Raw genomic sequence first — 22,667 nt, 5'->3', positions numbered from 1 at the left:
ACTGAAGAACAAAAGGACAGCAACTTGTCTGTTCCCCTTCCCCCAATTCCCCAATAAAATCTTTAAAAAAAAATTTATTTTTCAAGAAAAGTTGATAAGAGCAGGATAAAACATTGTTTCAGTGTTTGTGTTTTAAAATGTGATGGTCTGTGATCCATTTCATTATTTTTAAAGTCATGAAAACACTTCAAACGAGTCAAGTATTTGGAAGTCTGGGTCCAAGTGTTCAGTTATAGAAAACTTACTTTGCTTGTGAATTCTTTAATTAAAAAATCAAACCATTATCTTTTAAGCTGTTATTCAAGGAATTCTCATACATTGTCACTTTAAGTTACAATGGTCTTTTATTTTTAAATAGTCACAAGATTTGACACTTCACACACACACACAGACACACACACAAAAAGATACCATTAATAAATAAAAAAAGTGGAAATACTTATCAGTTACAACAGACGTAATGTTTAGCTGAGAATCACTTCAACAGAGTAAGGCTCTAAAGATACCAATCCAATACTTGTTTGGAATAAAGAACAACTTTCTGAATGTATGGGCTTCTAGAAGCCCTGGTTTCATGTGGTCAGGGTTAGTCATAAAACCGATTTTAACACAACTGTGCTTCAGACTATTTCCAACAGTTGTAATAGTCTACACAAGATGTTAAGGAATGCCCCCTACAAAAAAAATTAAACCTTGAAGACTTCTTTCAAGAATTACCAATATCCAATATATGTATCTTACCTGAAAACAGCAAGACACTGGTTGCTGGTATTCACATCTGATGTCTCAGGTTTTATAACTGACAAGTCTTAATGCTTCTAGACTTCAGGGTGTACAGGGTGGCAGAAAATGTTACAGTTGTTTAAGTAGAAGAGGGTGGAAACTAGGATCCAATGAGGATACATTTCTTGACTGGACTGCCAATAACCCTCAATTCTTCATAGGGAACGGTTGAGCCATAAAAACTAAACCAATCGTTTTTTATATTCAAATGCTTCTCCATACTAGCAATACTTCAAAGTCACTAAAAACTAAATGTATTTACCTTGTAGAGGTAATACACAAAAATGAAATGACAAAAATTATAAAAAATACTAACCCTCTAAATGTATCCATGACCATCCTTGATGTGTGTACTTTACTCAACCCACCCAACCACCCACTCCAAAAAAGGTTCAGGTTATGTCTCTAAGTAATTCATTTCAGAATTACTTTCAGAGACAAACCGCTCTGTAGTGCATAAACTACTCAGGTCTACACATTCTCAGATGATGCACTTCTGTTCTCTCAAATTTGGAAAATCTCAGGTTTACACTCCTTTTAAATTTTAAAACTTTTCCAATAAACAGAATTTGTGATCCCTAGAGTCAAAGACAGTACAGGTTAAAATAGCCTAATATGTGAAACCATTTTTTTTTTGATTAAATAAAAGCCACAGAACGATCCTTTGTAGCTAAAAACTAAATCTGAATTATTCGTGTCTGGCATTGTGTAAACATATTCTTAAATTCATTTTGCTGGACTTCGTTAACCATTTCAGGTTCTGCAGGGCTCTTTTGAACCTTTGCCACTGCAAAGTTTATCCCGTGGGTTAACCCAGCTTGGGTAATAGTAGCAACCTGGACCATGGAACTCCGAATCTTTGCGAAGGGCGAGACGGCTCTGCTGCTGCTGCTCTCTGAAGGAGAAGGAGTTATATGAAGCCCTGTCTCAAGTTCAAGCAGGCTGGATCCAGAGTCGGGGGTCTTTTGAGATAGGACTGGTTCAACAGACAAAAACTGTGGGCCTGTTGTAGAAGACAACACATCTAATTGAGATGGTCGAGAAGGTATCTGTTCCATTGATTCAGATTGGGTTTCTTCATTAGAAACTTGGTTGGTCACTTGATTGCCTTCCTCGCTAACCTGCTGAGAAGCAGATCTGGTTTCTGATAGCTGGGTCATTTTGCCTTGTGCATCTTGTACAAATCTGTGGCAGTACATATCCACGGGCTTGGCAACGCCCGTCAGTCTGTGTATGTTGTCAGCAGAAGGACTTTTTTTCAAAGGAGACTGATAGCCTTTTCCAAACTCACTTCCATGAGCAACAGTGATCTCTGAAGGAGCAGGAATGCTAATGTCGGTGCTGCTAATAGACTGGGATCGACTGCCCCGTCGGGGGCCTGAAGCAATAATACCACAGCTAGGAAGAACATAGTCTATTGGCCCTACATTCTCCAAAGAATTCGCTAGCTGCCTGTCTTCATCAGACTTGGAATTTGTAAGGAATTCATCTGAGTGGTATGAGTCATTATCTGAAGACATTTCCCCATCAGACTCTGCCTGGACTTTATTATCCATCACACCTGCGTTTTCCATGGTTTCAAGACTACTATCTGATTTCCAAAGATTTACTTTTAAGTTTGGTTTTAGAAAGTTAACTTTCATTTCAGGTTTTGTAAAGTTTCCTAGCTTTCGTAGGTTGCCAATATTTACATTGGATTTGGTCTGTTTCACTTTTTGATTTAGAGATGAAAATTTGCTCATTAAAAAATTTTTCCCCTGGGCCAGAGAGCCTTGGTTTTGAGACCTGATGCCAATGATGTCTTCGTGAGGTTTACTGCTCTTCCTACAAATTAGAAGAGAAAAAAGTTAATTCCCCATGGAATTCAACATACCAGTTCCAATTATTAAAGTAAGTGAAAACTCTTATTTAAATTGGCCCAATTTCTTGAAAACAGTGCATTGCTTATTGATAACCCCTTGGAGTTGACACTAGAACAGAACTGTCCAATAAAAATATGTGAGCTGTAGATGTAATTTAAAATTTTCTAGGAACCACATTAAAAATATGAAATGAACTTTAATGTATTTTACTTAAACCAGTATGTACAAAATAGTCATTTTAGCATATAACCAATATTAAAAGATAATGAAATATATCTTATTTTTTGTACTAAATCTTTTAATCAATCAATGCGTAGTATTTTACAAGAGGGCAGCAGCAACCCTTGTAAACAACACTTGAGAGTTGTTCCCAGGCACTAAGTGGGAATGGGTGGCCCCACTGCACTGCATGACTTGAACCCCAAGTCCAGCAAGCAGGCCAGACATGTCTTCTGTAATCATCCTCCTCAAGGAGGCCAGCAGGTGCGCTGGAGAGCCACCCTGTGAAAACTACCCTGTCTGCAATACTTAATCCTGCTCAGTGACTGCTCTTCCCAGCAACTGGATTAATTATGGTGAATTCTTTTGGACCAAACCTTTTGTCTTCAGAGTTGGTCAATGTCATTGCAGATTTCCTTCAACTGTCTTCTCGATTCAGAGAGGAGGAGACAGTGGCGGAAGGGAGGAAGCCTCCCAATGGGTAGCTTCCGCTTGTGTTTTTGTGTATGCTGAGAATAAATTTCTTCCTCAAAAAATCCAAAACTTCACACCCAAAATTCAGGCTAGTCTCATTTCAAAGGCTCCACATCCTTACGCACTGAGTGGCTACCTCAGAGGCAGCACAGGTCTACCACATCCACAATCTAAACCTCAGGCAAAGCTGTCTACATACATTGCAACTGGACTGAATTCGGGTAGAGGTAAGAGAGAAGAATGCTGTTTCCTTATGTTCCCTGTGGGTTACCTGAATTTAAAAAGATTTGGGACATTCAACATAACTAAACTTAGTATGTTCTCCTTTGGCATTCTTCAGGATAGCTACAAATTTTAAAAGTCCGTGCTATTTGCCACACACGTCTTGGTATGTATGACTCTTGGTCATGCATAAAAATTACAGTGTTAAAGACCTACTGAAACAGTTCTCTCTACTAACAAAAGACTGCACAATTTTTCACTAGATGACCAAATGGCTCTCTTCTCTAGTGGAATGTGGACCATGAATCCTTGTTAGATGAAAAATCCACCAATTTAAATGTAAAATAATGTTTACAAGCATTCTTCCCCCAAATTCAAAAACCTAGTGTTTAAAACATACTGTCAATTTTTTCTAGTTATTTAAATTTGAGTGCTCCCTCCCTTCAGTTTATTTAACAGTTTTTAAATATATCACTTGTGGCCATAATTTTAACAAAAAGTTTTATTTTTTTCATCCATAGAAAATTGATACTTCCTCTGTAAACACCAACTCATTACCATAATGTGATTTTCCCCCTCCCCCAACCTCTTGCAAATACTTTTAAACAAGTAAGACTTTGGATAATATCTTTATTCTTGAGAGAAAATCAAAGCAATATACTTACCTCTCCAGTTTTTTCTCGATTATAGGCACATCTAATCCCATAGCCTGCTTGGTGATTTGCAGCATCTCTGCAATGCACTGCAGGGTATCTGAAACCCAAACAGAACCACTTGCCAGTTTCTCCAAAAAAGATATTAAAAAAAAACAGCAGTTTTAACTCAGAACCCTAAATAAAATTTGTGGTCTTAAATACAATTTTTATTTGCTACAATTTACAGAAAACTGCTACTTATTCTTTATTCCCCCCCCACACACTAATTCAGAGTGTTCTAAAACCAATTTTAACCGGAGTTTATAACAAACAGCAAAAGAACCACATCAAGTGGAATTAAAAGTTTATTCTAACTCTTGTTTGTCCAAATGGTAGATGCCAAAGCAATAGCCATGAACTAGATAGGCATGGTCCCTGACTACTACCCACAAAAGGCGGATGTGGCAAGAAAAGCCCTGGCATCCATATGGCCACACACATGAGAATTCCCATTACAGATTCCTTTGCCCCAAACTACACCAGGGAGGTTCAAATAATCTCCCAGCATTGCTGGGAACAAAGATGCTATTTCAAGGTCTCAAATAACAAAGTTATTTATCTGCATCATTCAGTTGGTAATGGTATGTACTGCCCCCAATTCCATTTGGGCTTGTAAAAGCAGATAAAAAGTTATCACTCAGTAATTTCATCTCTTCATTACCTTTTCCATCCTCTTCTGGATTGCGCATTACAGCTCTCAGTGTGTGGAAATAACCACTTGCTTCTTTATATCTGTAGTGCAATCGCATGCAGGAGAACTTTGGCTTACCAAAAAGAGTGGGTTCAGGACCTAAAGATCCAAATGAGAATGCGTAAATCTTTCACATAACATTTACTTTCTTCTGTATCATCAAAAGACCAACACATTCATCAATTAGGTATTTCGCACATTTTTCGTCGTAATCTAAACAAGCATACAAAATACAAGCTTATTGTGACAATTTGGTTCAATTTGTGAGGCTAAATAAAAACTCTTTTGTCAGTCTCAAATATTTAAGCTTTCTTGATCCTTGGGTTAGTCTTCACAAGGCAAGTAATAAAAGAAATACAGTTATTATTAGACCATATCCATCATGAATATATAAAGAATAGAAGGGAGTTCTAAGAAACAGACTACTTGGAATATCCCTTTCTGGTTCTAATAAGATTTGTATCAGTTGCATAAATAACTTGACTCACACTTGAAAGAAACAGTGTTTGATTTATATGACTTTGTTAGTATATTAAAACTTACCTATTTCTATTTTTTCCAGGTCTTCTAGACTTAGTCGTTGATACTGGCTTACTTTATCAACTTCATCATCATAACTAGATACAGGGAAAGGGAGTAAAAATAGGATGAAAATCAAAAGCATATTTGGTTTGTCAGCTGAGGTATAATAGTAGCAACTACTATGCAGTTAAAATCAAAAGGCAAAAAACACATGAGACACATATACTGAAGTTACGTATTTGTGAATAACAGAACAGATGAATCTGATAACCAAATCACGAAGGAAAAATCCATGTGATCAATGCCAACAGGCACCTGGGCCCATGACTAAAAAATGATAGTTCACACAAGGCCAAAATACAAAAAAAGTAAATATTAGAAAAAGAAAACTCAATTCTGGCAAGGCTATGAAAAAGTACTTATATTTTTGCTGGTGGCATTTTTAATTAGTAGTCTTTCTAGAGATAATCTGGCAATAAACCACAAGTCATATAATACATCATCATAACCAAATGATGTAACCAAAATAACCTTGTAACCAAGGAGAAGTGCATGTGTGCATACACGAAATTACCTGCAGATAGTTGTATCATTCATAATAGCAAAAAAAAAATTGTTTCCATGCATAACAATGGGGAAACATTTAACTATGGCATACTGATAAAAAATGATACATGGTCATTAATAAAAATGTGGAGTACATCAGAACTTGGGAGATATACAGGAAACACTAAATACTAAACAGATACAAACACTGATTATAACTCTAAAAATCACATTTTCAAATTGATAAAAGGAAGTCTGAGTGATGTAACAGTTATGTAAGGTAAAGGGGTTCAATGACATTTATTAAAATACGTAACAAAAACCAGATTCTTACAATTTTTTGTTATGAATTCTAAAAGAAATTTACTCAGATTTAAAAACAAATTTTAAGCTTTAAATCAATAAGCAACTTACTAGGCCACGTAGTAGGCAGAATTAGAAAGCAGTAACAGCACATCCACATCTCTGTGAGTAGCATCAATGAGGCTAATAAACAAACATGACACAGGCAATTAAACGTTTTTACTTTCATCTATATATATATATATATATATATATATATATATTTTTTTTTTAGCTGAGCCATCCTGCTACCTATTGGCTGCTCAGCTCGGGCTGGCCTCGAACCGCTGTTGCTCAGAGCTCAAACTCTTGAGCAAGCTCTTAACCAACTGAGCCACTCGGCCGGCCTTTCATCTATATTTTTGCCAAGCTTATTTTTACAGGACAGCCAGTTATGATAAAAGATGGGCGAGCGGGGAAGAGAAATCAACAAGTCCTACTTCTGAAGTTAAATGTATACAATCTATCCATTTGGAAATTTAAAAGTAAAACGGGATCCAGTTTGGGAAGGGGGTGCAGGTGGAGGGAAGGACTGGAGCTGAAGAGCAGTCCCTTCTCAGGGAAGTAGTCAAGAGGGAGGAAATATAGTAGAAACTCAGGGGGATTGGGGAGAAAAGAGAAAACGTGAAGAAGGGAGAAAATGTTTAGATTATCTCACATGACATACCTTTGAAATGACACTGCATACTTAGGGTATTTTTTTACTCATGTAGAATGCATCCTTTGAAGGAATTTTATATAAATATAACATTTATGTGCAAAAATGGAACCAAGCCCAAACTACTTTGCATTTTTCTTACTATAGATTAATTTACTTAGTTTTTAAGGCACAAATAAACATTTCCTTATTTTAAGTCCGTTTTGCCATATTTTACCTCCACTCTATCAAAATAAAGGTTAGAAACTAGATGTGTTGAGCCACTAAACCAAAAACCACAGTAAAATGTACATCTTTGTAAGAATACAAGAAACTGCACAACGTATAAAATATACAAATAATCAATAGATGACAGAATCTGAATTCAAATAAAACTGTAATTTAATATTCCAATGCTAAAACAAAAGGTAGAAACTAATCTGCATTCTTATATTGGTCTCAAGATTCCATTATAAGAGTGGATAATTCTGCCTTAGAATTTCATACCGATTAGTCAAGACTTAATCAAAAGGCGACTGAAAACAAACAAAAAGTGGGGAAAAATCATTTGGGAGATGGAATTTAAGTCATGTATTTAATCTGTGTAAGAATGAGGTGATTGTTTAACCGGTACTGTAGAGAAAAATTTACCAAAATATTAAACTGCAGTATTTTACATCAGCAGCACCTTGTTGCAGCATAACCCTAACAATAATCTTCATCTAAAATAACAAATTCTCAATTTTCACCTAAAACAATATATCCCAAAATACAAAGAATGAGATAAGATGCCAGGACCTGATAATAACACACCTACTGATCCAAAAGATGAGCACTAACCAATCAATGGGAGAAACACCACCATAAATTCAATTATCCTGGCAGCCTCACCGACAATAGAATGGCACTTGTAGAATGTAATTTAGTTTTGAGTACTGATACTTACGTGCACTCTGAAAATTGTTGCTTGAGCCAAGCCATAAAAATTACATCGCGACACACTTTCATTTGAAAAATACCGTACTATTAGTATTACTTAATCCTAGGTTCCTATTTTGGCATTAATATTTACATCAGTCAGATATGATCCTCAGTCAAAAACATTTTGTCCTTTAAAAAAGCACTTGGCACACAAGAGGCAGTCCAGAAAAATGTCAGCCCTCCCGGACCCTGTTCTCATTTTTACTTAAGTTTTGGCTGCAGTAAATATTTAATTTCCCTCCCCCATAATAAACAGAAAAGGGCACTTTTTTTTTTTTTAACCACATACAAGAAAGGACGCCCCTTCAGGTACTTTCCCACCCGCTGCGTTTGCAGCTCTAAAGGAAAAGTTGCTCTAGTCGTTTTTGTTTTCCCGCCATTCGGGCAAGCCTTCCTTCCACACAATGAAGACAAAAACCGACAGTACCACATGCAGCCCAACCACGGCAACAATGGTGGCGTAAAAGCCACTGTCGTCAGGGGACATTAACAGGAGACTTTGGAAAAGGAGTAATTTACAAGAAAAATATAACCCCACAGGAACTTTAACCAGGAGTCCTGCAAAAAGGAGAAAAATCTTGAAAGGCGTCGCCAGGCTGCTTCCTTCGGGCTTGGGTTCCGCGGCGTTGCCCACGGCGTTGGCCGCCCGCTGAGCGGCCCTGTGGGAGCGCGGCATCCCGTCAGTCCGTCCGTCCGTCAGTCCCTGGACGAGTCAAAGCTCCATCAGATACACCTGCGCCCGACCCCACGCCTGCACTGACTGCGGCGTCCGCGGCAACTGCAGAGTGGCCGCGCCAAGTCACGCCCACGAACGCGTCTCGCTTTCCGACCGCCCACTTCCGCCGCGGCAGGCGCCCAGCGCGCATGCGCAGCAGGCGTTCTCAAGAAGACGACAGACCCCAGCCCTGCAGGGGAGGAGCTCCGATGTGGCCGCAAGCCCTGGCGACCCCTCCGATACTGTGAGAGTTGATAGGCGTCTTAGTGAAGGACTGACCCCACTGCTAGAGAGGACCCTGGCGGGCGGGCTGCAGCACCATGATCTGTGCCCTGCACTGTCACATGCCTAAATAAGAACGTGGCTGCGTCGCTACTCCACTAAAACCGGTAGAGGAGAAGCGGTAATCAACTCTCGGTATAGCAGAAGCGGGTTAAATAGCGTTGGACAAAATAAAGAGTGAGCATTATGGAGATGCTGAAGGGCACTTGGACACTATGCGATCTCCTTTCACATTTAAGATTCTTCCTCCGACCCCGCGGCGTACCACCAGGAGCTAATCGGGTGTCATTCAAGTCAGAGTTTTTCCTGTAGCAACCGGGGGCGCAAGGGAGTCGAAGGGAAAGGACACAGAGAAGCTGGAGAGGTTTAATTTGTACGCGCCAGAGGCTGTCTAGGGGAAAATGTGCTCCCTGTTGCACAGAAAGAGGTCCGGGGCCGGGGGTGGGCACTGGGTATGCGCCAAGGAGATCCTGGAAGGAAGGCAGAAATCAAGCAACCAGTGCTGAGCTGTGCTGGACAGCTCCGGCTGCAGTGCTGGGAGGTTAAGAAAAAGGGACCAGCAGCCATCCCTGCTGCCCCGAGTAAGACTATTTGTAAACTGCTTGCCATAACTTTTTCTACCAGATATTTAAACAGGGTTGGGACTGCTGTGAGGCAAGTGAGGCACTGGTTTCTGGCGCAATGTTTAAAGGGGTACAAAAAAAACTTAGCCATCAATTTTTAGTGCAATATTTTCAAAAATCAAAATTCATGCAAAAATATCATGATGAACAAAACATCAACATTTTAAATAAAGACAGGGTCTGACCCTGCACTCATTCAACCCTGTCTCACTTGCTTCACCCTCATCCCAGCCCTGGTCCCTATAAAACTTTATTTACAGAAAACACATGGCCTAATGCAACAACAAAAAGACACACAACCCCATTTTTTAAATGGGCAAAAGATTTAAACATTTTTCTAAGGAAGATTTACAAATGGCCAACAAAGCACAAGACAAAATGCTCCTCATCATCTGTCACTAGGAAAAGATAAATCAAAACCACCGTCAGGTTGGCCGAGTGGCTCAGCTGGTTAAGAGTGCGAGCTCTGAGCAACATGGTCGCCGGTTCAATTCCCACATGGGCCAGTGATGCTGCGCCTGAGCTTAGCTGCTGCTGAGCTGCCAACAGGTGGCAGGATGGCTCAGCTGGTGAGACCACATACTACTAACAACAAGGTTTACAGTTCAACTCCTGCATGGGATGGTGGGCTATGCCCACCCACAACTAAGATTGAACACGGCACCTTGAGCTGAGGGGCCGCGAGCTTCCATTGGGCAGCCAATGGCAACTGGACTTGGAGCTGAGCTAGCTGCACCCTCCACAACTAAGATTGAAGGACAACAACTTGGCTTTTCCCCTTCCCCAATTTCCAACACTGTTCTCCTTTCCCAATTCCCCAATAAAATCTTTAAGACAAAAAAAACCACAAAAAATCACGAGATACCACTGCACACCCGCTAGCATGACTACAATTATAAAATGGAAAATAACAAGTGTTGGTGAGGATGTGGAAAAATTGAAAACCCCACACATTGCTACTGGGAATGTAAAATGGTGCAGCCACTGTGCAAAATAGTTTGGTGGTTTCTCAAAAGATAAACATAGAATTACGATGGCTTGGCGATTTCCACTCCTAGTTCTATACCCAAAAGAAAGGCAGGCGTTCAAATAAAAACTTGTACACGAGTGTTCACAGCATCACTAATTATAATAGCCAGAAGGTAGAAACCTAAATGCCCATCAACAGGATAATAGATAAACACAAAATGTGCCATTTCCATTCAATGGAATACTAGTCCGCTATACAAAGGAATGAGGTTCTTAAATATGCCACAACATGCACGAACCATGAAAAAAAAAGCTAAGTGAATGAAACCAGTCACAAAAGGCCACATATTATACAATACCATTTAAATGAACTGTCCAGAAGAGGCAAATCCAGAGAGACCGAAGTAGATTAGTGTGGTTGCTTAGGAGTGGAGGTGTGGGGGAATAGGGGAGTGATAAAGAGTATGAGGCTTCTCTTTGTGCTGATGAAAATGTTTGAAAATTGACCATGGTGATGGCTGCACAACTCTGTGATTATTCTAAAAACTATTGAATTTTACACTTTAAATGGGTGAATTGTATGGTATATTAATTACATTTCAATAAAGGTGTTTTCAAAAACTATACGGGGCTGGCCGAGTTGATTAGGAGTTGGCTTGGGATGCCAGCTCTGAGCAGCAGGGCCCTGGTTCGGATCCCACATGAGGGCCAGTGACACTGTGCCCTCTACAGCTAAGATGGTGAACAACAGCTTGATCTGGAGCTGGCTGCCCATGAGTCGCTGGCGACGGTATACGCTGCAGTGGGGCTGGCCGGCAGCGGGCCTGAACTTTTCGAGAGCCGCTGTGAGCAGCCATCCAATGGCAAAGAGGTTCCAACTGCCTCTCCCGGGAAGAGTGCAATGATAATACCAACATGGGCCAGTGAAGCGACATCCTCCACAACTAGACTGAAGAACAAAAGGACAACAACTTGTCTGTTCCGCTTCCCCGATTCCCCAACACTGTTCCCCTCCCCCAATTCCCCAATAAAATATTAAAAAAAAAAAACTATACGGACAGCCCAGGAGGAGATGGCTGAGGCAGGCCAGTGCCAACTGCTGAAGCCCCCGGCCTGAGGGGCTGTGCCCATCCATGGCTGGCTGTCTGGGGCCTGAGCCCCTGCAGCCATTCCCACAGCTTCCTCTTGATGGCCTCCATCAGGGGCCACCTGCTCTGGGTCCACAGCTCCGGCTCAGTTAATATACTGTACAAAGGTTCTAGAGCAAACTCAGATACCCTATGAGCAGGTTTCCAAACATCTCCCTTCAAGAGAAAGAAAAGAAACTATCCACCATCTAGAAAATCTTTAAGCCTTGCATATAAAGAAAACACCAGTGGCAAATTGAAAGAAATCTTAGCAGTATTTGAAAGGATAATAACCACAAGGCAAAGAAAGTAGAGAGGGGCTGATGAGGAGAGTCCTAAAGAACTGTCCACTCCAGATGGAGATACACAGGTAACTTTGGAAATTCAAATGGGCACATGGTATCCACCAGTGAATAATCCACCTCAGAGGAAGTGAAGTGAAATCTGAAGATGGTAACAATTCTGAATATGAAAAAGCACTGCCTATGGAAGAAAAGGCAGGTGAGAAGACAAGACCACTCTGAAACACTGGTAGCTCCTGGTCCAGTTCCTCCAAAGCCCAGCCTAAACCCCCCAGCCACCTATGCCTCCTAAAGGGGCCTACGCTGGGGCCAGCCACAGGGTGGTGAGGTGCCTCCCATTAAAGTAAAGATACCAGGACTCTGGGTAGGCGGGCCCTGACCTGAGAAGTCACTGGTTCCAAAGAGGCAGCTTCACTGTCGACTCCATCCATGTCCATCTGTCCCAAAGCTTCAAAGGAGGCAGTTTCTAGTAAAACAGCAATAGTCGGAACTAACAAGGGCAGGAAAAAAGCTAGCACGCCGCCAATGCCTCAATCACTGTCAGACACAACTGCTTCTGGTGTGATCAGTCTTAGAGGAGATCCTCTGAGGACAAGGGAGAGTCTCAAACCCGGGCAGTTTCTCCCTGTCATTGAGGAGCAGACCACAGAGAAATTCCACAAGTCTGGGCTCCCCTGGCCAGCTTTCCCATCTTGAGAAAACAATACATCATTCCCTCAGCCACTCCTGTTGTCCTGGTGAGCAATGGGGCTCCCTGCCCATCCATCTCTCCTTAGACCCAAGCCAGTGTCTGTACTGAAGACCTAACACACAGAACCATTCTCCACCAGGCACTGGCTTACATGTCAGCACAAACAAGACAGGGAAGGCAGCACCTCAGCCAGTGAGATCTGGGCTGATGGGACAATCTTCAGAACTTTTCAGTGTCCTGTAGGATGAAGGTCAAGGGGTATCACTGGACCAATGACTCTGACACTGATGGGCCTATTTTGTCCACCAATGACAACAAGGAAGGAGATGAGGATGAGAATGGCAGGGCTGAATGTGCTTTGGTAAGTCAAATAGGCAATGGGATACTTTCACAATCAAACTTAGCACGATACCATCTGAGAAAGAATTAGAAGACAAAAACATCTTGCAGTGGCATCTGAAGACGAGAGACAGGGAATTCAAGAACAAATTGGAAATTAGGAGACTTAGCTGAGGCCCACAACTGAAGAGCTAGAGCAAGGAAATGTCCTAAAACAAAAGAATGAAGAAATAGAACAAGAAGAAAAAATGGAACAAAAAGGCAAACTCAGCAGAAAGCTTGGGCTGAGACCCACACTGGCAGAGCTACAAGCATGAAGGATCTTGGCGCTTAATGAGGGTGTCAAGCTCACTAATTCGAGTGTGACCACCAGGTACACAAAGCTCTGGGCCAGGTTAAGATCTACAGACAAGGCAGTAACAAATATAGAACTAAATGAACTCAGAAGCACAGAAACGGAAGCATGCAATGGTTCCATCTTCCATCATGAAATGTGAGGCTATTTGGAAACAGATATTCATCATCTTTGGGGGCAGCACCACTTACTAAAGACCTGACAATGGTCTGGAATTTGAAAGCTTAATTTGCGGTGAAGGAAGGGTGGGCTCTGCTTTTTTGTAAAGTGCTCCTCAGTTGTACAGCCCCAATGGGGCTCATGAGTAAAAGGAAAGATGCAGTGACAATGGCTGTCTACCGTGTGTTATTGCCTAAGTTATTCTTGATCAGGAACTTTAACCAAAGAAGATGAGCAGGAGGCAATCACTGGCTCCCTGTTATCTAAAAATGCAGGATTAAAGAAAATAGAGGAAGGCAATTGGTGGGCACTAGAAAGGGGTGGGAGCCGAAAAAAAAAAGAGAGAGAGAAGTATTTCATCATGTTAACCAAGAAAAAACTGAAGCACAATTGTATTTCTGAGGTAAGTATTTGGTATCTGAGAATTATTACGAGATTTGAGAATCTAACCACCCAACAAGGATTTCTTAAAGACCTGGTCCTAGATTGGCTGTTTCAGCATTATTTTGGTACAATACAGTACCCTTAATTTACGGTCTGCCAGTGAGCATGGTTGCCAGGGAGAAGTCTGAGAGTTTTTAATCATCTTTTTCTTAAGTGCAAGACACTTCTACTGACTCTTAATAAGCAAGGGTACCCAAGTTTTGTTGCAAACTTTAAATAACATAGCTAAATACACTGTACATTTTTTTAATCCCCTAACCCAGGTTACCAATTTTACATAAGAATAACAGGACAGATCGGATGTAATGTAATAATAATACAAATCAGATGTAATGTAACCTTACAAAATGGTAGTCAGCTTTAGAAACAACCCTTTTTGGTCTTTTCCTATTTCAATTATCTCCAAAGTAGAAATAAAAATACTTGATCTAAGGAAGATGATATTGACAATCAAGGCACCTTTACAAAAATAAAGTGCAAAGTTAAAGCGCAAGCAAAATGCAGCCATGATAGCTGCAATTATTTCTGAATGGGAATTAAAAGTACTACTTTTTTTTTTTTTTGGTGCTGGATTAAATTGGACTGCTATTAAGAAAAAAAAAACTAAGGTAAATGAATCAAAAACTTTTTACCAAGTGGATTATAAGAGCACAGAAATTTTCTGCTAAGTTGTGTGTAAGAAGAACCTCGTCTCATATTTTAAGAGTCTGCAAATTATCTGAAGCTGATGTTGAATAATATTGTATGTGAACTATAATTTTACATATAGTCACGGGATGTAGAGTATAGTGTGGGAATGGAGTCAACAGAATTGTAATAGATAAGTATGATATCAGGGGTGGGAGGGCAGTGGATGGGGGGAGGGAGGTTGTCATTTTGTGAGGGGTGAAAAGGATAACTATTGTCTTGTTTTGTACACCTGAAACTAATAATAAAAAATAAAAAATAAAAGAGTCTGCAAATTGTATCCATACATATAGTATTTTTTTTTCATACATACAGTATTAATTACCGGAGTGAAATAATCCATGAAATTAATTAAAATCATGGAAGGTTTCCCTATGAACCTACAGTCAATATTTTTAAATTAATTTTAACATATGTAAATAATATTTCATGTTCAGTTGTTCTTTCAAGCTTGTTTTATGCCCCTTTTATTAAAAATACATGAAACATAAAACAAGACAAAATCTAAATACAGCCTTTTAGTCTCAGAGCTTGGTCTAGAACTTTCTGAAATATTTCTAATTCATAATATTGAAAATCATAATTGGATGGTTTTGTTAAAAAATGTTAAGCATTAGTTGGCCTATTTACTTTATGAAAGGCCAGGACCAGTCAAAGTAAGTAGCATTGCTGCACCTCTTGCTACACTCAGTTATGGGCATTAACACAATAAACCTGGATTCTGAGTAGGAAAAATCCACGCTGCCAGTTGCGAACCATAGTTTTACAATTTGTTTTTTATATCAAACACTGCATTAAAATATTTCTCTTCGTTACTGAGTTTTTCAGTGCCCCCTTAATTATGCACCCAACTGCCTCATTCAGCTTGCCTTGGTACCAGCCATGCATTTGAAAACTGCCACGCACCATGCAGCCATTCCCACAGCTTTATGGACAATTGCTAGCATCAATTAGAAAAACTTAACATCAGAAATTTAAGCATGTTAGTTACCAGACACCACTCCAACTCACCTGGGGTCACAGTCAATGAGGGCCCAGCCGCCGTGGAACTTCTCCTCATCAGGCAGTAGTAGCTTCATGTAACTCTGTAAGAGCTGGCTAATTAGCTCCTGGTGGCTCCTCTGATTTTCCTTATGCAAAGCTTCATGCTCTTTCTCCTTGTTAAATATGGAATAAAGGTCTTCTGTCACTGGAATGCCTTGCATCAAATCTAGAGTAGAAAATGTTAACATCTGTCATCCTTAGTTTACTAATATACTTTTAGAATCCAAAAGAGAATGTAAGACCTAAAATCGTAAAACTGGGCCGGCCGAGTGGCGCGTTGGTTAAGAGCTGGCTTGGGACGCCAGAGGGCCCCGGTTCAGATCCCACATATGAGGGCCAGTGACACTGCCCTCTACAGCTAAGATGCTGAACAACAGCTCAACCTGGAGCTGGGCTGCCGTGAGTCGCCGGCGACAGCGTAGGCTGCAGCCCCTGCTGCAGTGGGTTGCCATGGGCTATTGTGTAGCCAGCAGCCAGCGTGAGCGGCCAGCAGCCAGCGTGAGCGGTCGTCCAGAAGCCAGCGACTGATCTGCCTCGCCCGGGAAGAGCGCAATGATGGTGCCAACTTGGGCCAGTGAAGCAACATCCTCCACAACTAGACTGAAGAACAAAAGGACAGCAACTTGTCTGTTCCCCTTCCCCCAACTCCCCAGCTCTGTTCCTATCCCCAAATTCCCCAATAAAAAAAATAAAAATCTTAAAAAAAAACAAAACAAAACAAACCCCGTAAAATTTATAAGAAAATATAAGCGTTAAGTCTTTGAGACCTTGGATTAGACCAATTTTGTTTTGTTTTGTTTTTTTAAGATAGGACACTAAAATCACAAGTAACAAAAGAAAGACAAACCAGACATCATTAAAATTAAAAACTCTTATGTTTCAAAGGGCAATATCCTGAAATTGAAAAGACAATTCAAAGAATGGAAGAGAATATTTACAAATCACCTATCTGATAAGGGACTTGTATCCAGAATATATAAAGAATTCCTGCAACTCAATAAAAAGACAAGCCCATTTTAAAATGGGCCAAGGATGTGAATAGACAAGCTAACGTTTTCCTAGTGTGGCATGTGGCTCAAGCTTAAACAAATCATTATAACCCCATTCCCTACAGTTGTTTGGGACGATGAGACAGACAAGGCTTCTGAGCGAGAACTGCCACCACTGGCCCTACAGGGCAAGCAATAACCCAGGCTGCTACTGGCCTCTCTCTCTCAACCTTGAAGAGATCCAGCTTGAGAATTAGGATGAAGCTGATGCTGTAGATGGTTGAATTGCAAGAGGGACAGAACCTGAGTCCTCAAGGACATAACTGACTCACTAGATCAACCAACAGAAGGAAGGTATCTTATTTTTTCTTGAATAAATTGCTAAAATCCATCTTTTCAGTCAGCACACACCCTATCTATGGCAAATGAACCAAACTTCTTTACACCAAACTTCTCAAAATCCTCAATGGTCTGTGTCTAGGCCCTACTATTTCATGTATGATAAATAATCAGGTTAAAAAATAGGATGTTAAAAATATTCTCAGAGACCATAAGACGAGCTGTTACATTTGGTTCTAATCCAGACATTCTACATTTGTTTTAATCCCATAAGGTAATATTTTAATGAAAATTAAATTTAAAACATGCCAAGCCATGAATTCCAGGGTAATCTACCCTCCATCTCCTCTTCTAAAAAATGATTAAGAATTGGTTAGGATAATCTCTAAATCTGATACCCTAATATCCTGTTAAATCATGCTTATGGAAAGGATAGCGTATTTGTCCACAGCAAGAACACATGATAAATGTCCTGAAGAGAAAGAAAATCATCTCATTATACCTCTCAGCCTTGAGTAATGGAAAAATCAAATAGAATATTCAGTTGATGAGGATTTAGAGTTCCTTATTCCATACTGCAGGAGCCTCAGCTCTTTCTGTTATATGAGCAGCAAACTGACAAATATGTATGAAAATGAGTGGTTTCTTTTGTTGCTCCAGCCTAAAAAAATTGTCCAGTTCTAAAAATCTGAATTTGATTTATTGGATAAGATGCTTAAAATAGAAGTATAACTATGTCAATAAAGTTGTTTCTATAAAACATTAGTCACAGAAGGAATAACAAATTTTAAACAAAAAAGGCATTTATGTTCTTACCTATAACAGCTTGCCTATAAGCATCCTTAAATCGATTCAGGTAATACCTATTTGCCGAGTTAACACCATCTTTCATAACTCCTGCTAACTTCCTTTCTCCTGTCCTTGTAAAGTCACCCTGTCAAGGAAAAAATCATTTTGACAATTTATTCAAACACAAGGTCGATGTGGGCTTTCAATTCAAGACTGGAATTCTTTAGGCTTTTATAACTTCCAAATAATGTAAATTAACATATCTACTAGTATTTGACTCTGACCCAAGCATGTCAAACAATTAAATGTGCTACTTGTAGCAACAAGTCTCCACAGTTACATGGTAAACATGTATGTGGCAATCTATAAAATTTCTAGAATTTACAGGTTCAAACTTATTACATAATAAACAAAACAAAAAAAAGATTTTCAAGCCTTAAACTGTTATGATAGTCAAAACCCACAAATTTCTGATGCGGGAAAATGTGGGGAGCTCCCTAGAGTTTATTACAATGGGATTTGACCTTTGCATGTGGATATAGAGTAAAGGTTGCCGTACCTCGTGGCACATTACAGCCCCTGTAGAATGAGCCAGTGAAGATTTTTGTATGTTGATTGTGTATCCTGCAACTTTACTGAACTCATTTATTAGTTCTCACAGTTTTCTGGCGGACTTTTTTTTTTTTTTTTAGGATTTTCTACATATAAGATCATGTCATCTGCAAACAGACAATTTTACTTCTTCCTTTCCAAGTGGGATGCTTTTTCTTTCTTTTTCTTTCCCGATTGCTCTGGCTAGAACTTCTAGTACTATGACAAATAGGAGTGGTGAGGGTGGGCATCCTGACCTTGTTCCTGATCTTAGAGGAAAAGCTTTCAGCCTTTACCATTGGCTATGTGAGCTGTGGGCTGGTCATATATGGCCTTTATTGAGCTGAGGTACATTCCTTCTACACCCTTTCGGATTTGGTGGGCCTGTTGATGCTGAGCATAAGAGCTCTTCCAAATCTGATTATTCTGTGTTTTTCAGTAAAACCAACACAGATTAGATGAAGCAAATACCCATCGGTAGTCTTGACATCCACATGAGCTTCGATCACGGTCTGCCATTTTTTGACCATGGGGCACATTTTGTCATGGGTGAGATCCATGCCATGGAAATTCATCAGGTAGTTTTTGCCCTGAACATCCTCAGCAATTAGCTTGAATTTTCTAAATGCAACTCCATCGTTCTGCAGATTAGCTAGGCTCACTTCAAAAACACGACCCTTGAAACCATCAGAAGAGATTTTGGTTTCTTGAGTTCTTGTGACTAGTGGTTTCCCAGATTCTTATATTGAACATAGCTGGTGCTTTCACATCATACAAATCTTTTTTAGAAAACAGGTCAGCCACTTTCTTCTTGGCCGCCTGTCATAAGGCGCTTGTTCTTGCCAACCGCCATGGTGCTGCTCAGAGAGCCAAAAGACAATCATATGATTTTTATCTTTCATTCTAATAATACAGTATGTCACATTTATTGATTTGCATATGTTGAAATATTATTGTATCCCAGAGATAAATCTCACTTGATCATGGTGTGATCCTGTTAAATTTGGTTAGTATTTTGTTGAGAATTTTTGCATCCATATTCATCAGGGATATTGGCCTATAGTTTTCTTTCTTTACAGTGTCTTTATCTGGCTTTGGTATCAGGGCCTCAAAAAATGAGTCTGGGAGTGTGCTCTCCTCTTCTATTTTTTGGATGAATTTGAGAAGGACTGTCATTAATTCTTCTTTAAATGTCTGGCTGAATTTACTAGTGAAACCATCTGGTCCTGGGCTTTTCTTTATTGGGAGGTTTTTACTTACTGAGTCAATCTCCTTACTCACTGGTCTGCTGACTTTCTATTTCTTCATGACTCAGTCTTAGTAGGTTGTATGTTTCTAGAAATTTATCCTCTTCTTCTAAATGTCCAATTTGTTGGCATGTAATTGTTCAGAGTAGTCTCTTATGATCCTAGGCATTTCTGTGGTATCAGCTATAATGTCTCTTTCGTTTATAATTTTGAGTCCTCTTTTCATGTCTTGGTTAGTCTAGTTTAATATTTGTCAATTTTGTTTATTACTTCAAAAACATCAACTCTTAGTTTTGCTGATCTTTCCTTGGTTTTCCTATTCCCTATTTCATATATTTCTGCTCCAATCTTTATTATTTCCTTCCTTCTGCTAACTTTGGCCTTAGTCTCTTCCTCTTTGTCTGGTTCTTTGAGGTGTAATGTTAGGTTGATTGAGTTCATTTTTTCTTAATATAGGTATTTTTAGCAATAAACTTTCCTCTTAGGACTGCTTTTGCTTCATTCCATAAATTTTGGTATGTTTCCACTTTCATTTGTTTCAAGATATTTTTTATTTCCCGCTTGATTTCTTCTTTGACCCTTTGATAGTCCAGGAGTTGTTTAATTTCCATATATTTGTGAATTTTCCAATTTTCCTCCTGTGACTGATTTCTACTTTCATATCACTGTGGTCAAAAAAAGATACCTGATATAATTTCTATCTTCTTGCACTTGCTGAGACTTGTTTTATGGCCTAACATACGATCTATACTGGAGAGCGTTCTGGGTGCACTTCTGAAGAATGTGTATTTTTCTGTTGTTGAGAGAGAGGTTAACTGACTTGCCTTAGGTCACAGAGCTAGTAAGAGGCAGGGTTGGGATTCAAACTTAGAGGAGGCAAATTATCACACTAGGGACCAAATCCCATCAGCAGACATGTTTTATTTTGTCTATATAAAGTTTCAAAAATCAACTATCTTACATAAAATTCCAGATTTCCAAACGGGAAGATCTAGCAACACGGGGCCTCCATCCCCGTATGGAAGCAGCATAACAACAGAACGCTTCTGAGACAACATAAGCTCTTCCTTAGGTCCACACAGCCCCATCTCTCCCTTTAACCTAATGGGTCACCTGCTTGAGTCACATTACCTGGCCCCAGAGGAATAGGAATGTGTGACCCCTGCCTTAGCCAGACATTCCAAAAAGCAGTCAACTACATGGACCTACCGCCTGCAGCCCACATGCCTTTCTCGCAAAAACAAAGATGGTTTTAAACCATTCTGTGTCCCACAGAATGATCCACAAATGCTGCAGGTACTTACCTTCAGAGCAGCTGTCCCAGCGTACTGCCTGCTAATGGAGTCACCGTTGTTGGCCCACATTATCTGATAGATCCGATTGCATTTCACTGGGAGTGGCTGCTCCGGGGGCATCACACCTAATTTTTTCAACTAAAATTAACACATTGGTGGATTAACTACATACACATCAGGAAACCAGAGCATAAAATACATACTATGCAGAAAAAGGAATTGTGTTCATATACAATTTAGGACGCTTAAATAAAAGAAATGGTGTTTTCAGACTTTTTCAAAATAAAGCACCACTTGAGGGATATTTTATGAATTGCTAGAGGAGACAGAATCAAATGAAAATATTTACGCTGTTTTGGTGTAACTTTTAATGTGTAGAATGTGTAGGCTCATGTTCTTATATTTTGTCTTTGTTTTAAATTTCCCATGAACTATCAAAAACACACATTGAAAAAACAATAACATTAATAGTAACAGAGCAATAATTGCCCAAAAAATATTAAATCTGTGCTAGGGCTAGGGTTCTAAGAGCTTTTTTAAATAATTATCTCATTTACCGCTCATAATAACCCTATTCAATCAATACTCTTATTACCTCCATTTTAAAATAAAGATAAGGAGATAGAAGTTTGGGGGAGGTTTCATTCTTTCATGGGGTCAACCCTTAGTACGTGGTAGAGCCAGGGCTTGGACTCAAAAGCCTGGCTGTTTCACTGCAACCTTAGAAGGAAGAGACTCACATCCTCAAAGGACAGTCACAGGTTCTGTGAAAATAACCTAGAAACCACCCTAGGAATTTCCACCTTGGGAATTTGTTAGATGTTGGAGGGCTGAAAGATCTAAAAGCCGACACTGAGTAACAGACGTAATGGCTGCAGGAAGCAGTTGTCACCAAACGGGGGCATAAAGGCAAGAGGCTGGTTCTTGGTGCCAACAGCTCCAGAGGTGGCGCTGACGACAGCCATATAGCACAGGTAAAGAAGCTTGCCCCTTTTTCATCCTTAAGCCTCCTGATCTTCCTTTAGTGCCCGCTATTGGCAGAGTCTGACGTGGAGTCAGCTGGCCGAGCAGCAATATAACAATGTACAGGCTCCCAGTTCCACATACAAAAGGGAGGATTTTAGAGATGAGAGAAAAAAAGTAAATGACCATACGGTGCCACCCAATAAATGTTAAAATGTTGAGCCTCACATTTTTGAGATGAGTGCTTAAGAAAATGCCACTTGATTCAACTTATTTCTTTTGGAGGTTGTGCTTTCCAGGTTTTAATGCAACAAGGATGTTTGTATGCTATAAAAGTTCTACAGAACAAAGATTTTAGTTATTTCTTTACACAAGAAAAACAGTTAAAAATGAATATTTACAATCCGATGGATTCCAAATTACCTGCTGTTCCATGACCACTCGTGCGATGGCAGCTTGGACCACGTTGGTGCGATCCAAGCAGTCCATGCAATTAACTCGAAAAATCCCTTCTTGCTTACATATTACCCCAGCTTGGTCAACCCTTGTCAAAAACAGTATGGGATTATTTTACAATATGAAATACTTTAATACATTTTCAAAAATCATAATTCTTTACAGGATAACAATAAGAACACCGCATTAGTTATCAGCTTGCTTGGAAAATCATTATATGGCAGATATTACCGAGTCCTTTGTAGACACTGTTGTTAATTTACACATAACTCAACAAGGAAAATATT

General features: G+C 39.8%; 1 protein-coding gene and 1 pseudogene across 3 annotated transcripts in view; one reads left to right on the top strand and one right to left on the bottom strand.

Annotated features, from left to right (window-relative positions):
• The window catches only part of INPP5F (inositol polyphosphate-5-phosphatase F), an 88,397-nt gene that overhangs the window by 1,316 nt on the left and 64,414 nt on the right, over nucleotides 1–22,667 (bottom strand). The window contains exons 12-20 of one of the 3 annotated variants that reach the window (XR_002124031.1): nucleotides 22,348–22,468; nucleotides 20,971–21,099; nucleotides 17,856–17,973; nucleotides 15,679–15,877; nucleotides 6,429–6,500; nucleotides 5,490–5,563; nucleotides 4,917–5,045; nucleotides 4,226–4,313; nucleotides 742–2,607 (exon numbers count right to left, since the gene is read on the bottom strand). Coding sequence is in view for 2 of the 3 variants with exons in the window: in XM_019642940.1 (XP_019498485.1) it covers nucleotides 1,461–2,607; nucleotides 4,226–4,313; nucleotides 4,917–5,045; nucleotides 5,490–5,563; nucleotides 6,429–6,500; nucleotides 15,679–15,877; nucleotides 17,856–17,973; nucleotides 20,971–21,099; nucleotides 22,348–22,468 (2,077 nt within the window). In the remaining variant the exon portion in view is untranslated. Of the gene's footprint in view, nucleotides 1–62; nucleotides 2,608–4,225; nucleotides 4,314–4,916; nucleotides 5,046–5,489; nucleotides 5,564–6,428; nucleotides 6,501–7,939; nucleotides 8,770–15,678; nucleotides 15,878–17,855; nucleotides 17,974–20,970; nucleotides 21,100–22,347; nucleotides 22,469–22,667 lie in introns of those variants that run through there. The other 2 variants (XM_019642940.1, XM_019642942.1) reach the window with 2 other exon arrangements.
• LOC109383000 (phosphatase and actin regulator 2 pseudogene) lies at nucleotides 11,585–14,727 on the top strand (annotated as a pseudogene).

This window comes from Hipposideros armiger, unplaced genomic scaffold (assembly GCF_001890085.2).
Source record: "Hipposideros armiger isolate ML-2016 unplaced genomic scaffold, ASM189008v1 scaffold_74, whole genome shotgun sequence".
Classification (NCBI taxonomy): Eukaryota; Metazoa; Chordata; class Mammalia; order Chiroptera; family Hipposideridae; genus Hipposideros; species Hipposideros armiger.
Note: the sequence above shows the minus strand (reverse complement) of the source record. Positions and strands in the feature narration are given on the sequence as shown.